The 24,875-nt window shown below is 42.5% G+C and overlaps 1 protein-coding gene across 1 annotated transcript in view; it reads right to left on the reverse strand.

The window, feature by feature from the left end:
- Positions 1-24,875, reverse strand: part of hspbap1 (hspb associated protein 1) — a 114,025-nt gene that overhangs the window by 12,262 nt on the left and 76,888 nt on the right. The window contains exon 6 of the mRNA XM_059647529.1: positions 14,978-15,061. Coding sequence (XP_059503512.1) covers positions 14,978-15,061 — 84 coding nt within the window. The remainder of the gene's footprint in view (positions 1-14,977; positions 15,062-24,875) is intronic.

Below are 24,875 nucleotides of genomic sequence, written 5' to 3' on the forward strand. Positions count from 1 at the left end.
CTGCACATTTGCATGCTCCTTACAGTTCACTCTTCCACCAGCTGTGTGTCATCTGCAAATTTAGACATACGACATTTATTTCTCTCATCTAAATCACGTATATATTGTGAATAGCTGAGGTACTAACACTGATCCCTGCAGCACCCCATTAGTCACTGCCTGGCACTTGAGAAAAAACACCTTTTTGCCCACTTTTTGTTTCCTTATCTGCCAACCATTTCTCTAACCATGTCAGTACACTACCCTCAAAACCACGTGCTTTAATTTTAATCTCTTACGTGAGTCCTTTATTGAAATCCTTCTGAAAGTCCAAGTATACCATATCCACTGTTCCCTTTTATCAACAATACTAGTTACATACTCGGAAAGTTCCATCAGAATGCTCAAACTCAATTTCCTTTTTGAAAATCCATGCTGACTCTGTCACTGCTTCCCAAATGCTCAGCTATTTATTCAAGGGAAGAGTGTTTCCAACACTTTCTGTCCTTATTTCAGATTTCCAGCATCTGTTGCATTTGTCCCTTGTATTCACAGTAACTTGCCTTTGTACAAATAAAAGTTGTGTTTATCACATAAAAGTGTTTCATTTCTACATAGTTCCGAACCTTTTCTGGCTTCTTAAGCTCTCAGCATTGAAAATATTTCAGTGCTTTTAAATTCCAGTTGGTGAGACCATTCTTTTTTAAGTCCAAAGAGTGTATCATGATACTTGACTATGGAATGTGATATGAATAAACTAAACATATGCTGAATCAGTCTGAAATTTAGCAGAAGGTCACATTCATAAATTTACATTACTCTGCACAATGAACATTAATGTTTGCACCATCTAGAGGCTCATAGGTCTAATGAAAGTCAAGACCTTTAAACACATAGCACTGCAGGAGACATGCTGCAGCAAGAAAAAATTTAAATGTGCATATGAATATTCAGTTATTTGTAAATACATTTACTTATATATAAATAGACTTGCACGCAATGTAGTGTATTTGTATACATATCACGTATGTGCTTAAGTTGCCAAAGTTCTCAAACCACATAATCTGCAATGCTGCTTGGCTTCTTTATGATCAAGTTGCTTACTTGGAAATCCAATTTGTATATAAGTAAATGATTCACCCAATTTCTGCCTCTGCTCCATTCATCCTGCTACTGTCATTGAATTGATTTGTGAACACAAGGACTGAGCACTGTTCCTGTCTTCTGCGTAGGAGTGGAGGACAGCAAATGAAGTATTAAAGGAAGGACAAATGAAGAAGCTCTATAATACAAAGCAAAATACAAGCTGTATGAATATAAAAGAGCTTGCTTTTAATGCACAGCCTAACATACAGTGAAGTATTTATTGAAATGTAGTAATTATTATATTATCGAAAGATAGCTGGTGAAAAATGGAACTACAGTCGATCTTTACACACATCATAAGCATTTATTGACAGTGACATATTATAAACATGTAGCACCTCACACAAAAAAGTAATTTTTATCAATTCCTTTTTATAGGTCACAGTGAATCACCAGTTAACACCTCCTACCTTCCTATAATTAAATACAATAAATATTTTGGAATCCAGGAAATGCACACAGCAAGATCACACTGACAACACTGGGACAATGAGATAATCTGTTTTTAATGATTCCAGTTCAGGGATAAATATTGCCCAGAATGTAACCCATAAAATGGAGAGTTTGGAAATAATCAGCCTCTCATTCACTGACCTAAGGCTTTACATATTTTGTATAATTTATGTATTTTATTATTTCATGAGAACTAAATACAGCAATGTTACCATTAAGTGCCATGAATCATCACTACACCTCCCACTGCTCCCGCCAGCAATGTAATCCCGTGGGAGATGTTAACAATAAAACAAGCCTAATCCAGGAAATGTCTCTCTGACCACTCCCTAAGTATTAAAAAGGGAGCTCTGCAGACTACTGAGGCCGTGAAGCAACTCAATCAACAATTTAGCTACTTTTGGTATGGCTAGGGATGAGCGTGGCCGAAGACCGTGAGCAGGGTGTGAAGTGGGGATGTTTAAGCTGCTGGATGAGGTACCAATCAAGTTGTCCTCATTATGTATTGAGTTTCTGAAGTGTTTCTGGAGCTACATTCATTTTGGCAAATGGAATATTCTATCCTGATTTGAACATGGAGGAAAGGTTTTGGGGACTCAGGAGGTGGGTCACGCTTAGCAGAATTGTCCAACTCTTATCTGTTCTCATGACCACAATAGCTATACGGCTGGCCCAGTCATGTTTCTGGTCAATGGTATTCACAGGATGTAAACTTAATGGTAGAAATTCATAAATGGCAATGCTGTTGAACGTCAAGGTTAAATGGTTAGATTTTTTCTTGCTGAGAATGTTCATTGTCTGGCAAGCGTGAGGAAGCAAATGTTACTTTCTGTTTATCAGCCCAAGTCTGAATACTGCCCACATCTTGCTTCACCTAAGCTTGGCCTTCTTCAGTGTTTGAAAAGTTGCAAATGGCAATGACCACTGCACAGCTTCAAATGTCTCTATTTCCGATCCAAGAGGGAAGGTCATTAACAAAGTAGCTGAAGACCATTGTCCCAAGGAACATCTGCAGCAACATACAGGGCTGAGATAATTAACCTCTGTAATACTTACATCCATCTTGTCTTGTGCTGGTTGTGAATTTTGACAGCGCAATGTTTTCTATGTAATTCCATTTAACTGCAGTTTTGCTGGGGATCCTTGATGTCACACTCAATCAATCAATGCCCTCATGACACTCTTGGCTCATTTTTAGAAGGCAGTCAATGAAGTCTGGAGTGAAGTAACTCCAACAGAATCCAAACAGTGTCAGAGGGTGGATAATCACGAAATAAGCACCACATTTCAGCACATTCAGAGACATCTTCCATTGCTTTGCCAATAAACAAAAATAGACCAACTGGGTGGTAACTGGCTGGAAAGGATTTCTCCTGCTTTCTTTATGGTTGGGTGATATCTGAACAATCTTTCATATTGTCAGATGGATGCCAGAGATATGATTGTACCACAATACCTTGATTGGGGTACACTCATTTTGGTCACAGGTCTTTAGTATAATAGCCTTTACTGGTTGGGGATATGAATCAAGTGTCTCGTTCCAGTGACAACAAAGCAGACCAGGCAGCATCAGAGGAACAGGAAAGCTGACAAGGGTCCTGACCCGAAATGACAGCGTTCCTGCTCCTCTGATGCTGCCTGGCCTGTTGTGTTCATCAGCTCTACACCTTGTCATCTCAGACTCCAGCATCAGCAGTTCTTACTATCCCTTCCAGTGAGTTGTTTTATTGCCTGTCACCATTTATGGCTAGATACAACAGTCGTGCGGAGTTCCCATTTAATCTGTTGTTCATCAAACTTTAGCTTGGTTTTATCTATCGCATGCTATTTCTGCTGTTTAGCAAACAATTTATCCTGGACTGTAGCTTCACTGAGTTACTACCTCATTTTTAGGTGTACATGGTTTTGCTCCTGACATGTTTTCCTGTCATTCCATGGAACCTGTCTTGATAGGAATGGTAGAGTGGGGGATATGTTGAGCTGTTAGTTTACAGTGGTTAAATACAACTCTGCTGCAAATGATAGCTGACAGGATCTCATATTTGAATCTACCTATTTTGGCACAACGGTAGTGCCACATAAAAGGATGGAAGGTGCATTTGTGAAAGGTAGATAGATAATGTCAAGATTATGAAAAAAAATAGAAGTTGCTGAAAAAGCTCAGCAGGTCGGGCAGCATCTATGAAGAAAAAATCAGAATTAACTTTTCAGGTCTGGTGACCCTTAGAACTGATGGTAGCTGACAGGAAGTTGGATCATATACAGAAAAGAGAGAGGGGGCTGTGGTAGAGAGTAATTTCAATAATTTTTGGGCCTAAACTCTCCCATGTCCAAGCCCCATACCCCACACACCAGGCCTTGTTTTCACATGGCCTGCCATTACACACTATCTATTACTAATCACTAACAGTCCCCATTATCAGCTAGTCACCCTCCTAGTCAGATAGTTATCAACCCCTTTGTCTAACTGCACTTCTCTCTCTTCAGGATCTATCTTATTGTTTACTCCCTATTTCACCCCGCTCCCTATTTTCTGCATATAACCCAATGTTTTCCCAGCTACCATCAGTTCTGAGGAAGGGTCACCATCCCAGAAACGTTAACTCTGATTTTTTTTCTTCACTGATGCTACCAGACTTGCTGAGCTTTTCCAGCAACTTCTATTTTTGTTCCTGATTTACAGCATACACAGTTCTTTCAGTTTTTAACGTCAAGATCAAGTTGCTTTTTTATTATTCACTCAGGAGATGGTGGTGTTGCTCGATGGACCATTATTTATTGCCCAATCATAGTTGCCCAGAGGGAAGTTAAGAGTAAACCACATTGCTGTGGGTCTGGAGTCACATGTAGTCCAAACCCAGTAAGGATGGCAGTTTTCTGCCCTAAAGGACATTAGTGATGAGGTTGGTTGGCTCGCCAAGCTGGTCTGTTGTTCTGCAGACATTTCATTACCATGCTGGGTAACATCCTCAGTGCATCCTCTGTTGAAACGCCGGTGTGTTTTCCCACCTGGTTTTTAAACTTTGGGGCCCATTGCGATGGATTCCCACACTTACAGGTTTCTTCTGTAGTGTAATGTATATGGGGTCAAGTTCAATCTGTTTATTAATAGCATGCTTCATGGATTGCCAGGCTTCCAGGTATTCTCGTGCTTGTCTCTGCCTAGTCTGTCCCAGGATCTTGGTGTTGTCCCAGTCGAAGTGATAGAACATAGAACATTACAGCACAGTACAGGCCCTTCGGCCCTCGATGTGGTGCCGACCTATCAGACCGATCTCAAGCCCAACTTACCTACACTATTCCATGTACGTCCATATGCTTCTCCAATGACGACTTAAATGTACCTCAAGTTGGCGAATCTACTACCGTTGCAGGCAAAGCGTTCCATACCCTTACTACTCTCTGAGTAAAGAAACCACCTCTGACAACTGTCCTATATCTTTCACCCCTCGTGCTCGCCGTCACCAGCCTAGGAAAAAGGCTCTCCCTATCCACCCTATCTAACCCTCTGATTAATTTTATATGTTGCAATTAAGTCACCTCTCAACCTTCTTCACTCGAATGAAAACAGCCTCAAATCCCTCAGCCTTTCCTCGTAAGACCTTCCCTCCATACCAGGCAACATCCTAGTAAATCTCCTCTGCACCCTTTCCAAAGTTTCCACATCCTTCTTATAATGCGGTGACCAGAACAACACACAATACTCCAAGTGCGGCTGCACCAGAGTTTTGTACAGCTTCACCGTAACCTCTTGGTTCCGGAACTCGACCCCTCTATTCATAAAAGCTAAAACACTGTATGCCTTCTTAACAGCCCTGTCAACCTGGGTGGCAACTTTCAAGGATCTGTGTACATGGACACCGAGATCTCTCTGCTCATCCACACTACTAAGAATCTTACCATTAGCCCTGTACTTTGCCTTCCGGTTACTCCTACCAAAGTGCATCATCGCACACTTGTCCGCATTAAACTCCATTTGCCACCTCTCAGCCCAGCTCTGCAGCTTATCTATGTCTCTCTGCAAACTACAGCATCCTTCATCACTATCCACAACTCCACCGACCTTAGTGTCGTCTGCAAATTTACTAACCCATCCTTCTACGCACTCATCCAGGTCATTTACAAAAATGACAAACAGCGGTGGACCCAACACCGACCCTTGCGGTACACCACTCGTAACTGGTCTCCAGGATGAACATTTCTCATCAACTACCACCCTCTGTCTTCTTTCAGCAAGCCAGTTTCCGATCCAAACTGCTATATCTCCCACAATTCCATTCCTCTGCATTTTGTACAATAGCCCATTGTGGGGAACCTTATCGAACTCCTTGCTGAAATCCGTATACACCACATCAACCGGTTTACTCTCATCTACCTGTTTGGCCACCTTCTCAAAGAACTCAATAAGGTTTGTGAGGCACGACCTTCCCTTCACAAAACCGTGCTGACTATCCCTAATCAATTTATTCTTTTCTAGATGATTATAAATCCTATCCCTTATAACCTTTTCCAACACTTTACCAACAACTGAGATAAGGCTCACTGGTCTATAATTACCAGGGTTGTCTCTACTCCCCTTCTTGTACAGGGGAACCACATTTGCTATCCTCTAGTCATGTGGCACTATTCCTGTAGACAATGACGAGTTAAAGATCAATGCCAAAGGCTCGGCAATCTCTTCCCTGGCATCCCAGAGGATCCGACGATAAATCCCATCAGACCCAGGGGACTTATCTATCTTCACCTTCTGAAGGAATTCTAACACCTCTTCCATGTGAACCTCAATCCCACCTAGTCTAGTAGCCTGTATCTCAGTATTCTCCTCGACAACATTGTCGTTTTCTAGACTGAATACTGTTGAAAAATATTCATTTAGCGCTTCCCCTATCTCATCTGGCTCCACACACAACATACCACTACTATTCTAGATTGGGCCGAATCTTACTTTCGTCATTCTTTTATTCCTTAAATACCTATAGAAAGCCTTAGGGTTTACCCTGATCCTGTCTGCCAACAACTTCTCATGTCTCCTCCTGGCTCTTCTGAGCTCTCTCTTTAGGTCTTTCCTGGCTACCTCGTAGCCCTCAAGTGCCCTAACTGAGCCCTCACATCTCATCCTAACATAAGCCTTCTTCTTCCACTTGACCAGAGATTCCACCTCCTTCGTAAACCACGGCTCCCGCACTCTACAGTTTCCTCCCTGCCTGATAGATACATACTTATCTGGGACACACAGGAGCTTTTCCTTGAATAAGCTCCACATTTCTAATGTGCACATCCCCTGCAGTTTCCTTCCCCATCCTATGCTCCCTAAATCTTGCCTAATCTCATCATAGTTGCCTTTCCCCCAGCTATAACTTTTGCCCACTGGTATATACCGATCCCTTTCCATCACTGAAGTGAACATAACAGAATTGTGATCGCTATCACCAAAGTGCTCACCTACTTCCAAATCTAACACCTGGCCAGGCACATTACCCAGTACCAAATCAAAAGTGGCTTCGCCCCTTGTTGGCCTATCTACATACTGTGTCAGGAAGCCCTCCTGCACACACTGGACAAAAACTGACCCATCTATAGTATTCGAACTACAGTGTTCCCAGTCAATATTTGGAAAGTTGAAGTCCCCCATGACAACTACCCTGTCTCTCTCACTCCTATCGAGAATCGTCTTTGCTATCCTTTCCTCTACATCTCTCGAACTATTCGGAGGCCTATAGAAAACTCCCAACAGGGTGACCTCTCCTTTCCTGTTTCTAACCTCAGCCCATACTACCTCAGTTGACGAGTCCCCAAACATCCTTTCGGCAACTGTAATACTGTCCTTGACCAACAATGCCACAACACCGCCCCTTTTACCATCTTCTCTGTTCTTACTGAAACATCTAAATCCCGGAACCTGCAACAACCATTCCTGTCCCTGCTCTATCCATGTCTCTGAAATGGCCACAACATCGAAGTCCCAGGTACTAACCCATGCTGCAAGTTCACCCACCTTATTCCGGACGCTCCTGGCATTGAAGTAGACACACTTCAATCCAACTTCTTGCTTGCCGGTCCATCTTTCTTCCATGAAACTTTATTTCGGACCACCCTACTCTCAACCTTTTCTATAGTCAAACTACAATTTTGGTGCCCATCCCCCTGCTGAATTAGTTTAAACCCACCCGAATAGCCCTCGCAAATTTCCCCCCCAGGATATTGGTACCCCTCTGGTTCAGGTGAAGACCATCTTGCTTGTAGAGGTCCCACCTAACCCAGAAAGAGCCCCAATTATCCAAGAATCCAAAACCCTCCCTCCTGCACCATCCCTGTAGCCACGTGTTCAACTCCTCTCTCTCCCTATTCCTCGCCTCACTAGCACGTGGCACAGGCAACAAACCAGAGACAACAACTCTGTTCGTCCTAGCTCTCAGCATTTCTGCCTTAAATCCCTACCTCTCTTCCTACCTCTGTCATTGGTGCCAATGTGGACCACGACTTGGGGCTGCTCCCCCTCCCCCTTAAGGATCCCAAAAACACGATCAGAGACATCACGCACCCTGGCACCTGGGAGGCAACACACCAACCATGAGTCTCTCTCATCCCCACAGAACCTCCTATCTGTCCCCCTGACTATGGAGTCCCCAATGACTAATGCTCTGCTCCTCTTCCCCCTTCCCTTCGGAGCAGCAGGGACAGACTCTGTGCCAGAGACCTGTGCCCCACTACTTTCCCCTGGTAAGTCGTCCCCCGCAACAGTATCCAAAACAGTACACTTATTGTTGAGGGGAATGGCCACAGGGGATCCCTGCACTGCCTGCCGGTTCCCTTTCCGTCCCCTGACCGTAACCCATCTGCCTTTTTCCTGTACTTGAGAAGTGACTACCTCCGTGTAACTCCTCTCAATAACCACCTCTGCCTCCCGAATGATCCGAAGTTCATCCAGCTCCAGCTCCAGTTCCCTAACGCGGTTTTCAAGGAGCTGGAGTTGGGTGCACTTCCTGCAGATGTAGTCAGCAGGGACACTAGTGGTGACCCTTACCTCCCACATTCTGCAGGAGGAACATTCAACTGCCCTGACCTCCGTTTCCATTATTCTAAATTCCCAAGACTTAAAAAATAAAGAATTAAAAATAAACTTGTTACCTTACCAATCAGGCACAGAGAACCTTTTTTTTGGTTAGAGCAGGAGGATGGGTGGGAGACACTGCCTGGGCAGTGATGGTTCTCCTTGTCCATGTGGATTGAGATGAGTGAGTGTTTTTGTTGTGTCTTTTTGTAGCCAGTTGGTGTTCCTGTACTCTTGTTGATCGTTTTCATCCTGTTTGTCTGATACAGTGTTTCTTGCGGTCTTTGCAGGGGATCTTGTAGATGACATTGGTCATGTCCATGGCAGGGAGTGGGTCTTTAGTTTGGGTGAGCCCTTGTCATAGGGTTGATGTGGGCTTGTGTGCCAGTGATGCCTAGCGGTCATAGGAGTCTTATGGTGAGTTCTGGCATGTTCCTGATGTAAGGTAGTGAGATGAGTGTGGAGGGGTGTGTAGAATCTTTCTGATGCTGCTCCTGTAGGCATCTCCTGACCCGGTTCTTCGGATATCCATCATCCTTGAACACTTAGAAGAGATATTCATCTTCCTCTTGGCGTAGTTCCATGTTGCCTTCAGTGTGTTGTTGCCCTTTTAAATAGTGTTTGCATGCAGCTTTGTGTGTGTGTGCTGGGATGGTTACTAATGAAGTTCAATACCTGGTCTATGTGTGCGGCTTTTCGGTGTACTTTTGTTTGCCGTTCCTCATTTGTCTTGTGCTCTACCATTACGTTCGGGAATGGGAGTTGCTTGTTTTTCTCCTCCTCCTCTCTGGTGAATTTTATTCCGGTGAGTGTGTTGTTTATGAGTTCATGTCTCTCTTCTAATTTGGTCCATTTAATGATGACAAAGGCGTCGTCTACGTAGCATATCCATAGTTTAGGTTGAATTTGCGGAAGGGCAGTCCTTTCCAGTCTTTACATCACGGCTTCTGCTATGAGTCCGGAGATAGGTGATCCCATGGGTGTCCTGTTGATTTGCTACTATGTTTGGCCGTTGAAGGAGAAGTGGATGGTCAGGCATAGGTCCAATCGTTCGAGCAAGTTGTCCTTGGAGAGAGATAATTGGAACTGCAATGTGCTGGAGAATCTAAGAATGCAAGGTGTAGAGCCCCGACACACTCATCACACTACCCTACTTCAAGAACACATCAGAACTCACCACAAGACTCCTATGACCGCTAGGCATCAGAGTGGCACACAAGTCCACATCAACCCTATGACAAGTGCTCACCCAAACTAAAGACCCACTCCCCTCCATGGACAGGACCAATGTCATCTACAAGATCCCCTGCAAAGACTGCGAGAGACACTAAATCGGACAAACAGGATGGGAACTAACAACAAGAGTACAGCAACATCACTGGCTACAAAAAGACACGGCCAACACTCACTTATCTCGATCCATATGGACAAGAAGAACCATCACTTCGACTGGGACAACACCAAGATCCTGGGACAGGTTAGGCAGAGACAAGCACGAGAATTCCTGGAAGCCTGGCAATCCAAGAAGCATGCTATTAATAAACAGATTGAACTCGACCCCATATACATTACACTATGGAGGAAACCTGGAAGTGAGGCAATCCATTGCAACGGACTCCAGAGTTTAAAAACCAGGCAGGAAAACACACCGACGTTTCAACAGAGGCAGCACTGAGGATGCTACCAAGCATGGTAATGAAATGTCTGCAGAACAACAAGCCAGCTCGGCAAGCCAACCAACCTCAACACCCACAACCCGAGCTACGGAACTACTCCAAAACCTTAGGACATGAGCTAACCAGATGGCTCTTTCCAACAATTGACAAAGGATTCACGGCCATCATTAGACCCTTAATTCCAGATGTTTTCACTGAATTCATAGAAACTTAGAAGATAAGAGCAGAAGGAGGACATTTGGCTCTTCAAGCCTGCTCCACGATTCTTCATGGCCATGGTCGGTCATTCAACTCAATAGCTTAATCCTACTTTCTCTCCATGACCTTTGATCCCATTCGCCCCAACAGCTATATCTCGTCACCTCTTGAATACATTGAATGTTTTGGCATCAACTGCTTCCTGTGATAATGAATCCCACAGGCTCACCACTCTTTGGGTGAAATATCACATTTCCATCCTAAATTGTCTTCCACAATCCTCAAACTGCGACCACTGGTTTCCACTATCGGAAACACCCTTCCTGCATCTACCTTCTCCAGTCCTGTTCGAATTTTAAAAGTCTCTATGAGATCCCCCCTCATTTGTCTGAACTTCAGCATAAACAATCCCAACCCAGTCAATCTCTCCACACTAGTCAGACACACTATCCCTGCAATCAGCCTGGTAAACTTTCGTTCTACTTCCTTGAGAGCAAGAACATTCTTCCTCAGAAAAGGAGACCAAAAGTGCACACAATATTCTAATTGTGGTCTCACCAAAGTCCTGTACAATTGCAACAACACATCCCTGCTCCTGTACTCGAAACCTCTCACAATGAAGGCCAACATACCATTTACCTTCTTTACCGCCTGCTGCACCTGCATGCGTACCTTCAGCGACTGGTGCACAAGGACACCCACGTCCTGCTGCACAGTCCCCTTGCCCAACCTACAGCCATTCAGGTAGTAATCTGCCTTCTTGTTTTTGCTACCAAACTGAATAACCTCACATTTATCCAAATTATACTGCATATACCATTAATTTGCACACTCACACAACCTGTCAAAATCATGTATTCTCATTACAGTTCACCCTCCCAACCAATTTGGTATCATCTGCAAACTTGGAAATGTTACATTTTGTTCTCTCATCCAAATCATTAATGTATATTCTGCATAACTGAGTTCCCAGCACCAAGCCCTTTGCCACCCCACTAGTTACTGCCTGCCACTTTGAAAAGGACCCATTAATTCATAGAATCCCTACAGTGTGAAAACGGGCCCTTTGCCCAAAAAGTCCACACTGACTCTTAGAGCATCCCACCCAGGCACATCCCCCTACAACCCACCTAATTTACACATCCCTGAACACTAAGGGCAATTTACCATGGCCAATCCACCTAGCCTACAGTCTTTGGGAGGAAACCGGAGCACCCAGAGGAAACCCACGCTGACACAGGAAGAATGTGGAAACTCCACACAGACAGTCACCCGAGGGTGGAATCAAACCCGGGTCGCTGACACTGTGAGGCAGCAGTGCTAACCACTGAGCCACCATGCTGCCCGCCCAAACAAGCATGCCCAGTGTGGGGCTCGAACCCACGGCCCTTATCATACTGGCTATATGTTTTGTCGACTGAGCTAATCAGGCCTGATTCCTACTCTCTGTTTCCTCTCTGCCAACCAGCTTCCTATCCATCTCAATACACTGCCCCCAATCCCATGTACTTTAATCATGCACATTAATCCCTGATGTGGGGCTTTGTCAAATGCTTTCTTAAAGCCCAAATGTACCACATCAACTGGCTCCCCCTTGTCAATTCTACTGGTTCAATCTTCAATCGTTACAGAATTCTGACAGATTTGTCAAGCATGATTTCCCCTTCATAAATCTGTGCTGACTTTGTCTGATCCTGTCACTGCTTTCTAAATGCTCTGCTATAAAATCCTTGACAATGGATTCGAGAATTCTCCCCACACCAATGTTACGGTCACCGGTCTTTAATTCACTGTTTTCTCTCTATCTCCCTTTTTGAATATTGGACTGACACTAGCCATCCTCCAACCTGCAGGGACTGTTCCAGAGTCTATAGAATCTTGGAAGACGCCCAAAGCATCCACTATTTCTAGAGATACTTCCTTAAGTACTCTAGGATGTAGATTATCAGGCCTCGGGGACTTATCGGCCTTCAATCCCAATGCCATTTCTCTACTAATATTGATCTCCCTCAGCTCTTCCCTCTCACTAAATCTTGCATCCTCTAACAATTCCAGTATCTGATTTGTGTCCTCTTTTGTGAAGACAGAACCAAAGTATGTATTCAATTCCTCAGCCATTTCTTTGTCTCCTTTATACATTCCCCCCATTACAGTCTGTAGGGGACCTACGTTTGTCTTTACCCATCTTTTTCTCTTCACTTACCTATAGAAACTCAGTGTCATTTATTATGTTTCCTGCAAACTTACTTCCATATTCTATTTTCCCCTTCTTAATCAAACCCTTGGTCCTTCTTTGCCTAATTCCAAACTGCTCTCAATCTTTAGATTTATTATTTTTCTTGGCCAATCTGTAGGTTCCTTCCTTGGATCTGATACTATCTCTTATTTCCTTTGTAAGCCAGGGACTAGCCCTCTTACCCATTTTGCTTTTGTGACCGACTAAACAGTTGTTGCAGTCCGCCCATGCGTTCCATCAACTGCCATGGCAGGATTTAAATCTGGGTCCCAAGAACGTTATCTGGGTCTCTGGATTAACAGTCCAGCAATAATACTACTAGTCCATTACCTCCCCTCGCTAACAAAAAGAGAAGAATGTCAGATATGTCCTTTTGAACTTGACCAGTTTGTTCAGTAGTTACACTACCAAGAAACTGCTGGCAATGGGCCTTCTGTGCTTCATACCTGCTCCTGAAGTGCTCTGATACTTCCTTATTTACCTAATTCAAGTCATCCATCCATCTTAAGAGTTATTAGGACAGTGGTGGGTCTAAAGGAGTGTTTTGAAGGTGCAGAGAGAGAAGGTGAATATTTAGTGAAGTTTCGGCAGTGGTAAGTAAAGCTGCAAATATAAAAGGATATAAACTGGGAATGTTGAAAGGGTCAGAATAGAAGGAGTGAGTATATCCCAGAGGTTCTAGAGCTGGAGGGAGTTCAAGGGACAATGTTAATGAGAGACTTGGAAACACAGATGAAAATTTAAAATTATGGAACTGCTCGGCCAGGAACTATATCTGTCAGTGAGCACAGTCAGGATCTTGAAATATTTTTCAGGAAGGGTTACGTAGATTCTTGATTACAATAAGGATGAAACATTATCAAGGAAATACAGGAATGTACAGTTGAGATTAAAACCAGATCAGCTGCGATTTTATTGAATGGTGGAGCTGGCTGAAAGGGCTGAGTGGCTTACAGTCATTCCTTGTCTGTATGTACTATCGCAAGGGTGTTGATAGGAGTTAGAATACCGACAGCAGAGTTTTGGATGATCCAAATTTTACTGAGAATGCAAGATGGGGTAAGCCTTTGTATAAAAGGGATGAAACTGTATTTTTGATGAGGTGTAAGAAAGATTTGCACAAAGGCATGGCAGTGCTTATTTTGTACAGTATTTCACATCTTAACAGAACATCACAGTACATTTTGACCTTACTGTAGCCTTTCAGACATTAATACACAAAAACACCCAAGTATCAATTCTGACTTTTATACAGAGACCTGCCAGATACACTCCTGGCAGCAGGCCTGCATAACACAACACGTGTCAACTTCTTACGCCATTTGATAGATACTGGCCCATTCTTCCTTTCTGAATGTAGTCTTGTTTCCACGGCCAGAATTTTGCCATTAACAAGCCTTTGCACGAACTCCCTGAAACTGACTACATAGTCATCAAGTCAGTACGGATGGTGAGGAGTAACTGTACTACCACAGATCCCTGCAGTAGCTAACTTGCAACAGTTCATTTATGAAGCCAATGCAATATGTTAAAATGAACTGACTACAGCTATCAGAGTTCTCAACTGTTACATTCTGCATTAAGTTGCCAGTTGCTCTGAAAGTACCGTTCATTGTCCTTAGCTATGCATGATACTTCTATTCTTCTTTCGTCTGTAGAATTTTTGTTTATATTAAAGCTCAGCCTCAAATGGAGTTAGGCACTTTCTTCTGTTTTACCATGCACTATGACACAACTCCAGGGGCACATGCAGTTTACATCTGCATGAGGAAGTTAAAGGCTTTTTTTTGGTAATATATCCATCTAATAGGGCTAATTAGTCTACCTAATGCAATCATGCTGGTATTTTAGAACATTTCTAAAATTCAATCACATATTCTAATAGAAAGAGTTAAAGTTCACATTTCAACAGAATCCAATAGATATTCTTTACCGAACAGTCAGCACTAAGTGCGGACACAGAAATTCATCAGCAGCTTTGTACTTCACTTTCTCAGCAAACTGCTCATCTTAGGAGGTGGAGGCAGATAGAAAGGTTTGCATTTCATTATGATCACATGCTGTTTGTGGAAGCTGCTCTGCACAAACTGGCTGATATGTTCTTACAAGCGACTACATTCAAACGTATGTAATTGCATTTATTTTAGGACTTCTGACGCTCATGAAGGACGTGATATAAATGCAAGTCTTTCTTATTTTCTCACAGGATGAAGGAAGAAGTAAGGTTGTATGCATTACCAGTTCAATCCAGGAGTTAATGCTGACAGTAACAGGATCCAAGGATTCCACATAGTGCCACCAATGTCTGGGAACAAACAGAACCTTAAGGGAGAAAACAATGATACGCATTAAGAATACATCCACAGCAGTAAACTCTGCAGCAAGAAACGCCACCTGTTATCTCATGATACAAAGCTTGCAGGTTAATTCAATTCTAACTGAATACTGAGAAATGGTTTAAAGTTGGCATTTTAAAAAAATTTTTGGACCCATATAGGAATCAACCACATCACCTGCTCGTACACATCAATCTTTGCAGACTTGGAAATGCAGTGCTGATCACAGCAAGATTTCATAACTATCGCCTTCTGCTGACTCCAAAACCAAAGGAGAAAGAAAGATGGACAAGGAGCCAATGGTTCCAATCATGGATATCAAAGTGTGGGGCTGGATGAACGCAGCAGGCCAAGCAGCATCTTAGGAGCACAAAAGCTCAGCCTGCTATGTTCATCCAGCTCCACACTTTGTTATCTTGAATTCTCCAGCATCTGCAGTTCCAATTTTCTCTGGTTCGAATCATGGCTTGAGTTTTAATATTTGGTTTACTGATAATGCAACCTGAGAACCAGCTATAACTTGGTACTGCACTACCAGCTTTGCTTCAGAAGGTTATGGATTTGAGCTCCAAACCAAAGACTTTAGCACTTAAACCAGGCTGACTTGTCAATGCAGTTTTGAATGATTGCAACATTCATCGTGTGGTGTGGCACTATCACTGCACTAAATAGAAGAAGGTTTGAAAAATCTAATCACTTAAAACTGCGTATTCATTCTTTCAACAATCCTCAGCCAAAGTGCCAAGTAGAAGATTCATCTCAGTGTCTCCAGAGACTCCCAGCATCACAGGTACCACCTTTCAGCCAATTCAATTTACTCCACTTTATATCAAGAAATAGCTGGAGGCACTGGATACTGCAAAGGCCATGGACCCTAACAACATTCTGGCAATAGTATGAAAGGCTTGTGCACCAGAACTTGCCACACTCCTGGAGAAGCCATTTCAGTGCAGCTACAACAATGTGGAAAACTTCCAAGGTTGGAAGTTTTCCACATTGTTGCAGCTGCACTGAAATGACTTCCAAGGAACATCCTATATGCAAAAACAAAAGGACAGATCAAACCCAGCTAATTACTGCTCATCAGTTACTAGTAACGCAATGGAACATATCATCATCCATTGTTACTACCAAGCAACACTTCCTTAGCAATAACTTGCTCAGTAACTCAGTTTGAGTTGTACCAGGGCCACTCAGCTGCTGACTTCATGCAATCTTAGTTGGAACATGGGCCAAAGGGCTAATTTCCATAGGTGAAGTGAGAATTGATAACCTTAACATCAAATTCACATTTGACTGAGTGTAGCATCAAGGGGTCCTAGGAAAAACTCAAATCAATGAAAATCAGGAGGAAAACCTCCACTAACTGCACTGATTTGGGACATGTGGGAGTATTTCAAATGGCAATTGATAAGAGCTCAGGAGCAGCGTGCGAGAATGAAGGATAGGTATGGCAAGTTACGTGAATCTTGGATGACCAGGGATGTTATGACCTCAGTCAAAAGGAAGCATAAGTAAGGTCTAGAAGGATGAGTACCTACAAAGCCCTTGAAGTATATAAGAAAAGTAGGAAATAACTGAAACAAAGAATTAGAAGGGCTAAAAGGGGCCATGAAAAGTCATTAGTAAACAGAATTGAAGAGAATCCCAAGGCTTTTTATACAGATTTAAAAAACAACAAGAGAGTAGCCAGAAAAAGGGTTGTTTACTTAAGGACAAAGGAGGGAATCTTTTTTCGTGGAGCCAAGAAGGGAGAGGTGAGGTCCTAAACGAATACTTTGTGTTGCTGTTCACCAAAGAGAAGGAATTGATGGAGAATGATCTCAGGGTGGGGAGTATTGAATTTCTAAGCCAAAAGAACATAGTAAAAAAAGGCCTATAGCATGCTTGCCCTCATTGGAAGGGGCAGTGACTATAAGGACAGGCAAATTATAGTGCAACTTTAAAGAACTTTAATTAAGCCACACTTGGAATATTGTATACAGTTCTGGTCACCACACCACTAGAAGCATGTGGATGCTTTGAAAAGGGTACAGAAAAAGATTTGCCAGGATGTTGCCTGGTATGAGGGATTTTAGCTAAGAAAGGTTGGATAAACAGGGTTTGTTTTCACTAAAATGTAGGAGGGTTGAGGGGCAACCTGATAGAAATTTATAAGATTGTGAATTCTAAGGTTTTGAAGTAGATCTGTAGCCCGGGTTGTGGGTGTTGAGCTTGGTTGGCTCACCGAGCTGGCTGCACTGAGGATGTTACCAAGCACAGTAACAAAAGTCTGCGGAACAACAAACCAGCTTGGCGAGCCAACCAACCTCAACAAGATTGTGAATGGCATGGATAGAGAGGAAAGTATGAGGCTTTTTCCCCCAGGTGGAGGGATGAATTATAGGAGACACAGGTTCAAAATACAGCAGGACTGTTTGTCAATTTCTGCACAACATTCAGCTTCTTTTGCGACTTCTCAGATATTGAAGACCATGTCCAAATGTAAAAAGGCCTGGACAATATCCAGGTTGGGACTGACAACTGATAAGTAACACTTGTATGCCACAAATGACAGGTAATTACCATCTCTAACAAGAAAGTCTAACCATCGCCCCCTCAACATACAAAGGTATCACCATCTGAGCCTCCCATAATCAATATGCTGGGGGTTATCAATGAGCAGAAACTGATCTGGACTAGTCAGATAGCTCTGAGAAATGGTCACTGAACCTGAAATGTTAACTGATTTTTTCTTCACAAATGCTGCCAGATATGCTGAGCTTTTCCAGCAACTTCAGTTTTAGTCATACAAATACTTTCGTCACAGGAATTAGGAATCCTGCAGTGAGAAAATTACCTCCTGACTCCCCAAAGCCTGTCCACTGATAAGGCATAAGCCAGCTGTGTGAAGGAGTAATCCACACTTATCTGGACGAGCACAGCTCCAATAATACTCAAGAAGCTTGGCACCACCTAGGACAAAACATCTCACTTGACTGGCAGTGTAGCTACAAACATCATTCCCTGCACCACTGTTGCTTAGTAGCAGTAGCATCTGCCATTGAGAAGGAGCGCTGCAGAATTTCACTTAGCTCCTAGACAGCATGTTTCAAACCCAAGACCCACCACCACTGCAGTGGGCAGGGCAGCAGATACACGGCAAGATCATCAGCTGAAAGTTCCTCAAGCCATCCAACATTCTGCCTTGGAATTGTATCGCCATTTCTTCAATGTTGCTGGGTCAAAATCCTGAAATTCTCTACCATTGTGGAGCTACGTACAGCAAATAAACAGCAGTGGTTCAAGAAAGCAGATCACCATCTCCTTTTGAAGGACAACTAATGATGGGTAATAATGTACATCACATGAATGTAAAGAAAAGGAATAAAAATTAAAATTAAAAATAATTAAAATTAAAAAAATAAAAAAATAATAAAAATAAAAATAAAAAAATAAATAGAGCTAACTTGTTCAACTGTAGCTTAATTTGATTAGGTTAGATTTTATTTATTGTCACATGTACCAAGTAAAGTGAAAAGATTTGTTTACAAGCAGATTGTAGAAATCAAAGGACATGCCAATCATACAGCGGAAAAATAACTTTATGAGGCTTAAAGTTTACTTCACAAAGGGCATGCGTTAGGTAAGATCAACATTAGCTGGATCAGCATTATTTGAGGCTAGGCAATCCATTTATCAGTTTAATAATGGCTAGGAAGAAGCTGTTCTTAAAACTGCTGGTGCATTTTCAAGATTCTGCATCTTCCGCCTGACGAAAGAGATTGTAGGAGAGCATTACTGGGGTGCAATGGGCCTTTGATGAAGTTGATCGCCTCTCCGGGGCACTGAGTCATGTAAATAGAGTCCATGGACAGAAGGTTGGCTTCCATGATGGTCTTGGTTGTGCATACCACCTTTTGTAGTTTCTTATAGTCCTGGGCAGGGCAGTTGCCATACAAGGCTGTTCTGCACGCTGACAGTGTGCTTTCAGTGGCAGATTTGTAAAATTGGTGAGGTCCTTCACTCCTTGACATTGAAAGTCAGCTAAGTGACCATTTATTGAACTGCTCCCAAAGTGCGTATGTGAAAGGTAATGATTACTGAAAACAGTACTCTTTGCTTAGAACTGCGGCCTCAAGTATCAGTGACACCTCAGGTAACTATCTCTGTGGAGTTTGCACATCGAATCAGAATTAAAATATCCTTTATTGTCATGTGTACTCAAGCACTGAAGTAGAAAAGTACAGTGGCAGTTTACAATGTCATCCCATATGCGCCATCTTAGGTTAAAAAGTACCTAAAAAGGACAAAGAAAGATTACATAGTAGAAGTTATAAACATGAGAACAAAGTTAAAAAAATAAGCATTAGAATCCCTCAGTAGATCAGCACACAGGGCTTCCACATGTGGTCTGTCCAGGCTTAGAATTCACTGACCGCCTGCACCGGTCCCCAGTCCAACAACAGCCCCCACACCGCTCGAGCTTCCGGCCCACTGACCGTCCCCACTCCATGTGAACCTCCGGCCCACTGGCCGTCCACACTTCATGAGAGCCTCTGGCCTAAGGGCCATCCCCACTCCAAGAGAGGCTCCGGCAGCTCTACCTCAGGGGAGAACACTAAGAAGGGAACGAGAAGGACAAAAAAAAAGATAATGGGAAACAAACAGAAGGAGGAGAGGAGCTCAAGCTGGACCACCTGGCTCCACTGCCATCTTGACCGGGAGATTCTTCACATGTTGACATGAGTTTCCTCCAGATGCTCTAGTTTCTTGCCATAGTTGAAAGATGTGTAGGTTAGGTGGTTTGGCCATGGGAAATTATCTTTGAATGTACAGGGATGTGCAGGCTAGGTGAACTAGCCATGGTAAATGCAGGGTTATGGGGGTTGGATGGTAGGGTGGGCCTGAGCAGGATGCTCTTCCGAGAGTTAGTGTTGACTCAATAAGTCAAATGGCCTCTATCTTCACTGTTGGGTTTCTATGATTCTTTGTGTGGCCTCATATATGCCCTGTACTATTCTGCCAAGACTTCCTTATCTTTATACTCCATCCCCCTTTGCAATAAAGACCAACATTCCATTTGCCATCTTCATTTCTTGATGTACCTGCTTTGTGACTAATTGCATTCCCATGAAGCAATGTGCCAAACTGCAATGGCTGTGTTATTTTCAACTTAACAACAACACGCCAAACTTTTGACTTATCTTCAAAAAATATACAAAGCTCTAAACTATGTAATGGAGCCACCGGGGTCCTCTGACTCTAAACGAGATGCTTTTAGTTTTAAAAAAAACTGATCGCTGGGGATTCCATGTCCTCCTTTTCTCTCATGCCATCTGTTCCATGGTTGCATTCTTCACGGGACTCCCTTATAAAATAACTCAGCCAAAACAAAGATCCGAATTGCAACCAAACAAATACCCTGAATTTACATAAACCCTTAGCCATAAAATTTCTGTAGACAGTGTCCATTTGGCCAAGGTCACATTTGGCCTTAAAACTTGTGAACAAATTTTGAAGATTTAGTCATTTGCATGTCATTTCATGTCCTTGCTGCTCGAGCTACCCAAGAAGAGGCCAACTGCGACTTGCACACCACTCGACAAAGCAAAGCACAGCAGAAGCCAGTCACAGATACACTTGTTTATTGCAATGCTCAGTTGAAGTATGTTTTTGCTCAGAGAGATTCATTCCAACAGAAAACGTGTTGTTGGTTTCAATCAACAATTAAAACAGGAGATACTGCTTTCTGGGCACGATTCCTAGCCAGCACTGCAACTGAGCTGATTACTGCTTTAACAGATGTAATTACTTAGCAGCAAATGAAATATAGCTGGTGACAGTGTTGTCACAAATACTAATTAGTAAGTGGCAATACACTTCAAATTGTTATTTTTCTTTTGAACCTTGTGAAGCTTGAGCTTTGATAGCATGTTTGTTCCAGGTCCATACATAAGGACATTTGTTGGTGGAAGACATGAGTAAGAGGGATAGCAACATATATAAAAGACATGAACCATAAGACGTCAATCATGACAGCATATGCATGAGGAACCACTGCCGTCTAAGTGCTTTATAGGATAAGAATTAAGTCATCATTGAAGTAAGATTTTACATATACCTCAAGAGGCTTGAATCCCTCATGTGTTTCTCAGTCAGCACTCATTTGGTGTCAAACATTTGTGCATTCAAGTCCATCCCAGAGACCTGAGCACCAAATCTCAGGCAAAACTTCCACAGCTAATACTGAGTGAGTGCTGCAGTGTCAAACAGCTTAGAGATTAAAGCAAGGTTTCACCTTCCTTCTTCAGTGGATGTTCGTGATCCTATGGTACAATTTCAAAGAAGAGCAGGCTTGCTTTCCACAATGCCCTAGCCAACATTTGTGCCTTAATCAACATAACAAAAACAAGTGATCTGGTCATTACCTCATTGGTTTTGGGATCTTGTTGTACACAGGTTTGGAATGCTGTGTGATATCATAGAACCATAGAATCCCCACGGTGTGGAAACAGGCTATTCAGCCCAACAAGCCTGCACCATGTCGCCGAACAGCATCGCGCTCAGGCCTATTCCCGTACACTTCTCATGCCTAACCCACCTAACATAAACATCCGTGGGCACTATGGGCAATTTAGTATGGCCAATCCACCCAACCTGCACATCTTTGGGCTGTGGGAGGAAACCGGAGCACCCGGAGGAAACCCACACAGACATGGGGAGAATGTGCAAACTCCACACAGACAGTCATTCGAGGTTGGAATTGAACCCAGGTCCCTGGTGCTGTGAGGTAGCATTGCTAACCACTGAGCTCCCTAAATATTACAAAGATAAAGAATCTTGAGAAAGATGTATTACAACACTGACCATATCTCAAAAGTCTTCGTAATTTGTAATCAGATGTCCTGAGATTGTAAAATCATTAAAAAAAACAAGCCACATGAATATTCAAGGAATTCATTAAATGCTGCATAAGTTCTGAATGCAGCCAAAAGCAGTGATTGCACTGCCAAAGGAGAGTTAAAAGTAAAGTTACACTCAAGGTCCAAAAGGTACAACTGACCAGTTTGAATAGATAAACATCAGTTCATCCAAAGCTCTGCTGTCCATATCCTGTTCAGCCCCTACACTCATTGACCCACACTGTTATCCATCCAACAATGGTGTGACATTTAAATTATCACAGCTTTTCAAATCTCTAATTTCTTCTGGCTGTTCAACTTTTGTAGAACACTGCCCTGCTCCAATTCCAGATTCTTGTGCATCCCCAGTTTTAATCATGCCGCAACTAGCAACTGAGCCTTCAGCCATGGTATTCTTTTCTTAATCTTCTCACTTTAAAACCTACTTCTTGGACATGTTCTTGCCCTAATAACTTATGTAGCATATTTTTGTCCAAGTTCACTTGATAACACTCCTACAAGGAACTTAAAAGACGTTTTACTGCTTTAAAAGCACTATATAAATACAAATTATTTTGACCTATTCTTGTTTCATGTCATTTTTGTCTGCATTACATGGTAGCAAAACAGAATGTTTCAGCAATTCACCAAAATTTCTCATCAGCATGCTGGATTTCTTATCAGGTTTTATCAAACTTAACTATTCTTCATTAAGATGTTGCCTGAAATTACCATAATTGAGCACTGCTATTTATCATATTACTCACAAAACAGAAACATGATATTTCACAATTCTACCCATCATGGGGTTCAGTGACACATAGTTTGCATGCAGAATGATAGTTTTTTTTTCCCCTCTATTTACTGAATTACACTGCAAGCTTTCCAATTCACAGTTGCATTTGGAAAGCAATTTCCTTACGATTTTGCAAGCTAAGCAAAAGTGAACAAGCAATTAATTTGATATGTCACTCAACAGATTAAGTTGAGTTTGAACATGGCAATTGAAGACTGTTGTACTGATGGGACTAACAAAAGACAACTTGTGCAAATCAACAGGAAAGGGGAGAGGAAAGAAATTCTCAAAATAAAAACAGTCCCAACGTCCTCTGACAACCAATATTAAGTTGTAAGGCTAGACAAACGTGGGTAACAAACATTAAACTACAAAACCATCTTAAATTAATCTGCTGTGATGGTAGAATGACAACAAGAATGAAAATCCTCATACTAAATCATGAAATGCAATTTAACTGTTAGCAAATCTGGGCAAACAATAAAGCCACACACCTCTGACTTTTTTTCCCACACATCTTGTGCCCTCCATTTTATTGGCAACACAGAGTTGGTGCACTCCCACTGCTGACAATGATCAATCATTCAGCTGACTGCAGAGTCAGGGTTAAGGGATGAACAGGACAAATATTGAAAACACATGGTTGTGACTTCCACCCTTTCACTGTAAAGCAAAAATCAATTTGAAAACTCTTAAAACAGAATGTCAAGCAAGTCAGAATAACCAAGATTGTTCACCTTAGCACACAGAAGGCAAGGGGGAGACTGAAGAGGAATGTTCCAATTTAGGAAGAGTTTTGACAATTTCACAATGTCTACTCTGGTCACCAACCTTGCCACCAGTGGAAGTGAAGGCCACAGATTTAAGATAATGGGCAAAAATGCCAAAGGGCAAGTGAAAATAACTTTTTTTTAAATGCAGCACATTTTCGTCATCTGGAACACAGTGCCTGAAAGGATGGTCAAAGCAGATTCAGCAATACTTTCAAAAATGAACTGGACCTGGTTTTGAATGGGAAAATTTAGTTGCTTATGGGAAAAAAGCAGAGGAGTAGAACTAATTGGATAAGACAATAAGCCAGTACAGGTACAACAGACAAATGCCATCCTTCTGAGCTACAATATTCTATAACCTTTTGGACTTGATTGATTATTTTTGCACTGAGAGAAATCCTCACAATGAGGATTTTGGTGAAGGTAGAGTTGTTGTCTATTCTTACTGATTACTGTCAATGGGTCAGAAAGCCAAGAAAACAAGTTATAGAGGGGTGACCTGAGAACTCGGTCACAGAGTTTAGAGATGAATTTGATCGGAATTATGGTGTTGATGGCAGAACTGTTGTCAATAAGTAGGAGTTTGATGTAGGTATTCTTGTTATCCAGATGTTCCAGGGACTATTGTAGGACCAGAGAGATGGCATCTGCTGTGGATCTGTTGTGCCGGTTGGTGAAATGCTGGCAGACAATTAAGGCAACTTGGTAGGCTGGAGCTGATGTCAGCCATGACTAACATCTCAAAGCACTTCATAATGATGAAGGTCAGAGCCACCAGGCGGTAGTCACTGAGGTATGCTGCGTGATTTTTCTTTGGCACCGGGATGATGGTGGTCTTCTTGGAGCAGGTGGGGACTTCAGATCATAGTAAGTAGAGATTAAAGATGTCTGTGATTACTCCCACCAGCTAGTCCACACAGGATCTAAATGCACGGTCCAAGAAGCGATGTATTGTTGCCCACAATTCTGTTCAGCTTCAGTCTGCAGTCTGTTATGTCGTGTAAGCCTTGCTTGATGGGTGTCCATGCGGTTGGTCTGTGTCTCAAGCTTAGTTTGGTATTGTCTCTTGGCACTTCTGATCTCCTTGGAAAGATGGTACTTGGATTTCTTGCGTAGGTCAGGGCTGCTCGACTTGTACACCTGACCTGTGCTTTAGTAATAAGTAGATCTCCCGGTTCATTCATGGTTTCCGGTTGGGAAACATTTGGAATTAATTTCTTCAGTGTGCAGTCTTCTACACACTTACTGATGCAGTCTGTAACAGTGGAACAAAAACAGAAGTTGCTGGAAAAGCTCAGCAGGTCTGGCAGCATTTGTGAAGAAAAAAATCAGAGTTAACATTTCAAG

Source organism: Stegostoma tigrinum, chromosome 7 (genome assembly GCF_030684315.1).
Source record: "Stegostoma tigrinum isolate sSteTig4 chromosome 7, sSteTig4.hap1, whole genome shotgun sequence".
Taxonomy (NCBI): domain Eukaryota; kingdom Metazoa; phylum Chordata; class Chondrichthyes; order Orectolobiformes; family Stegostomatidae; genus Stegostoma; species Stegostoma tigrinum.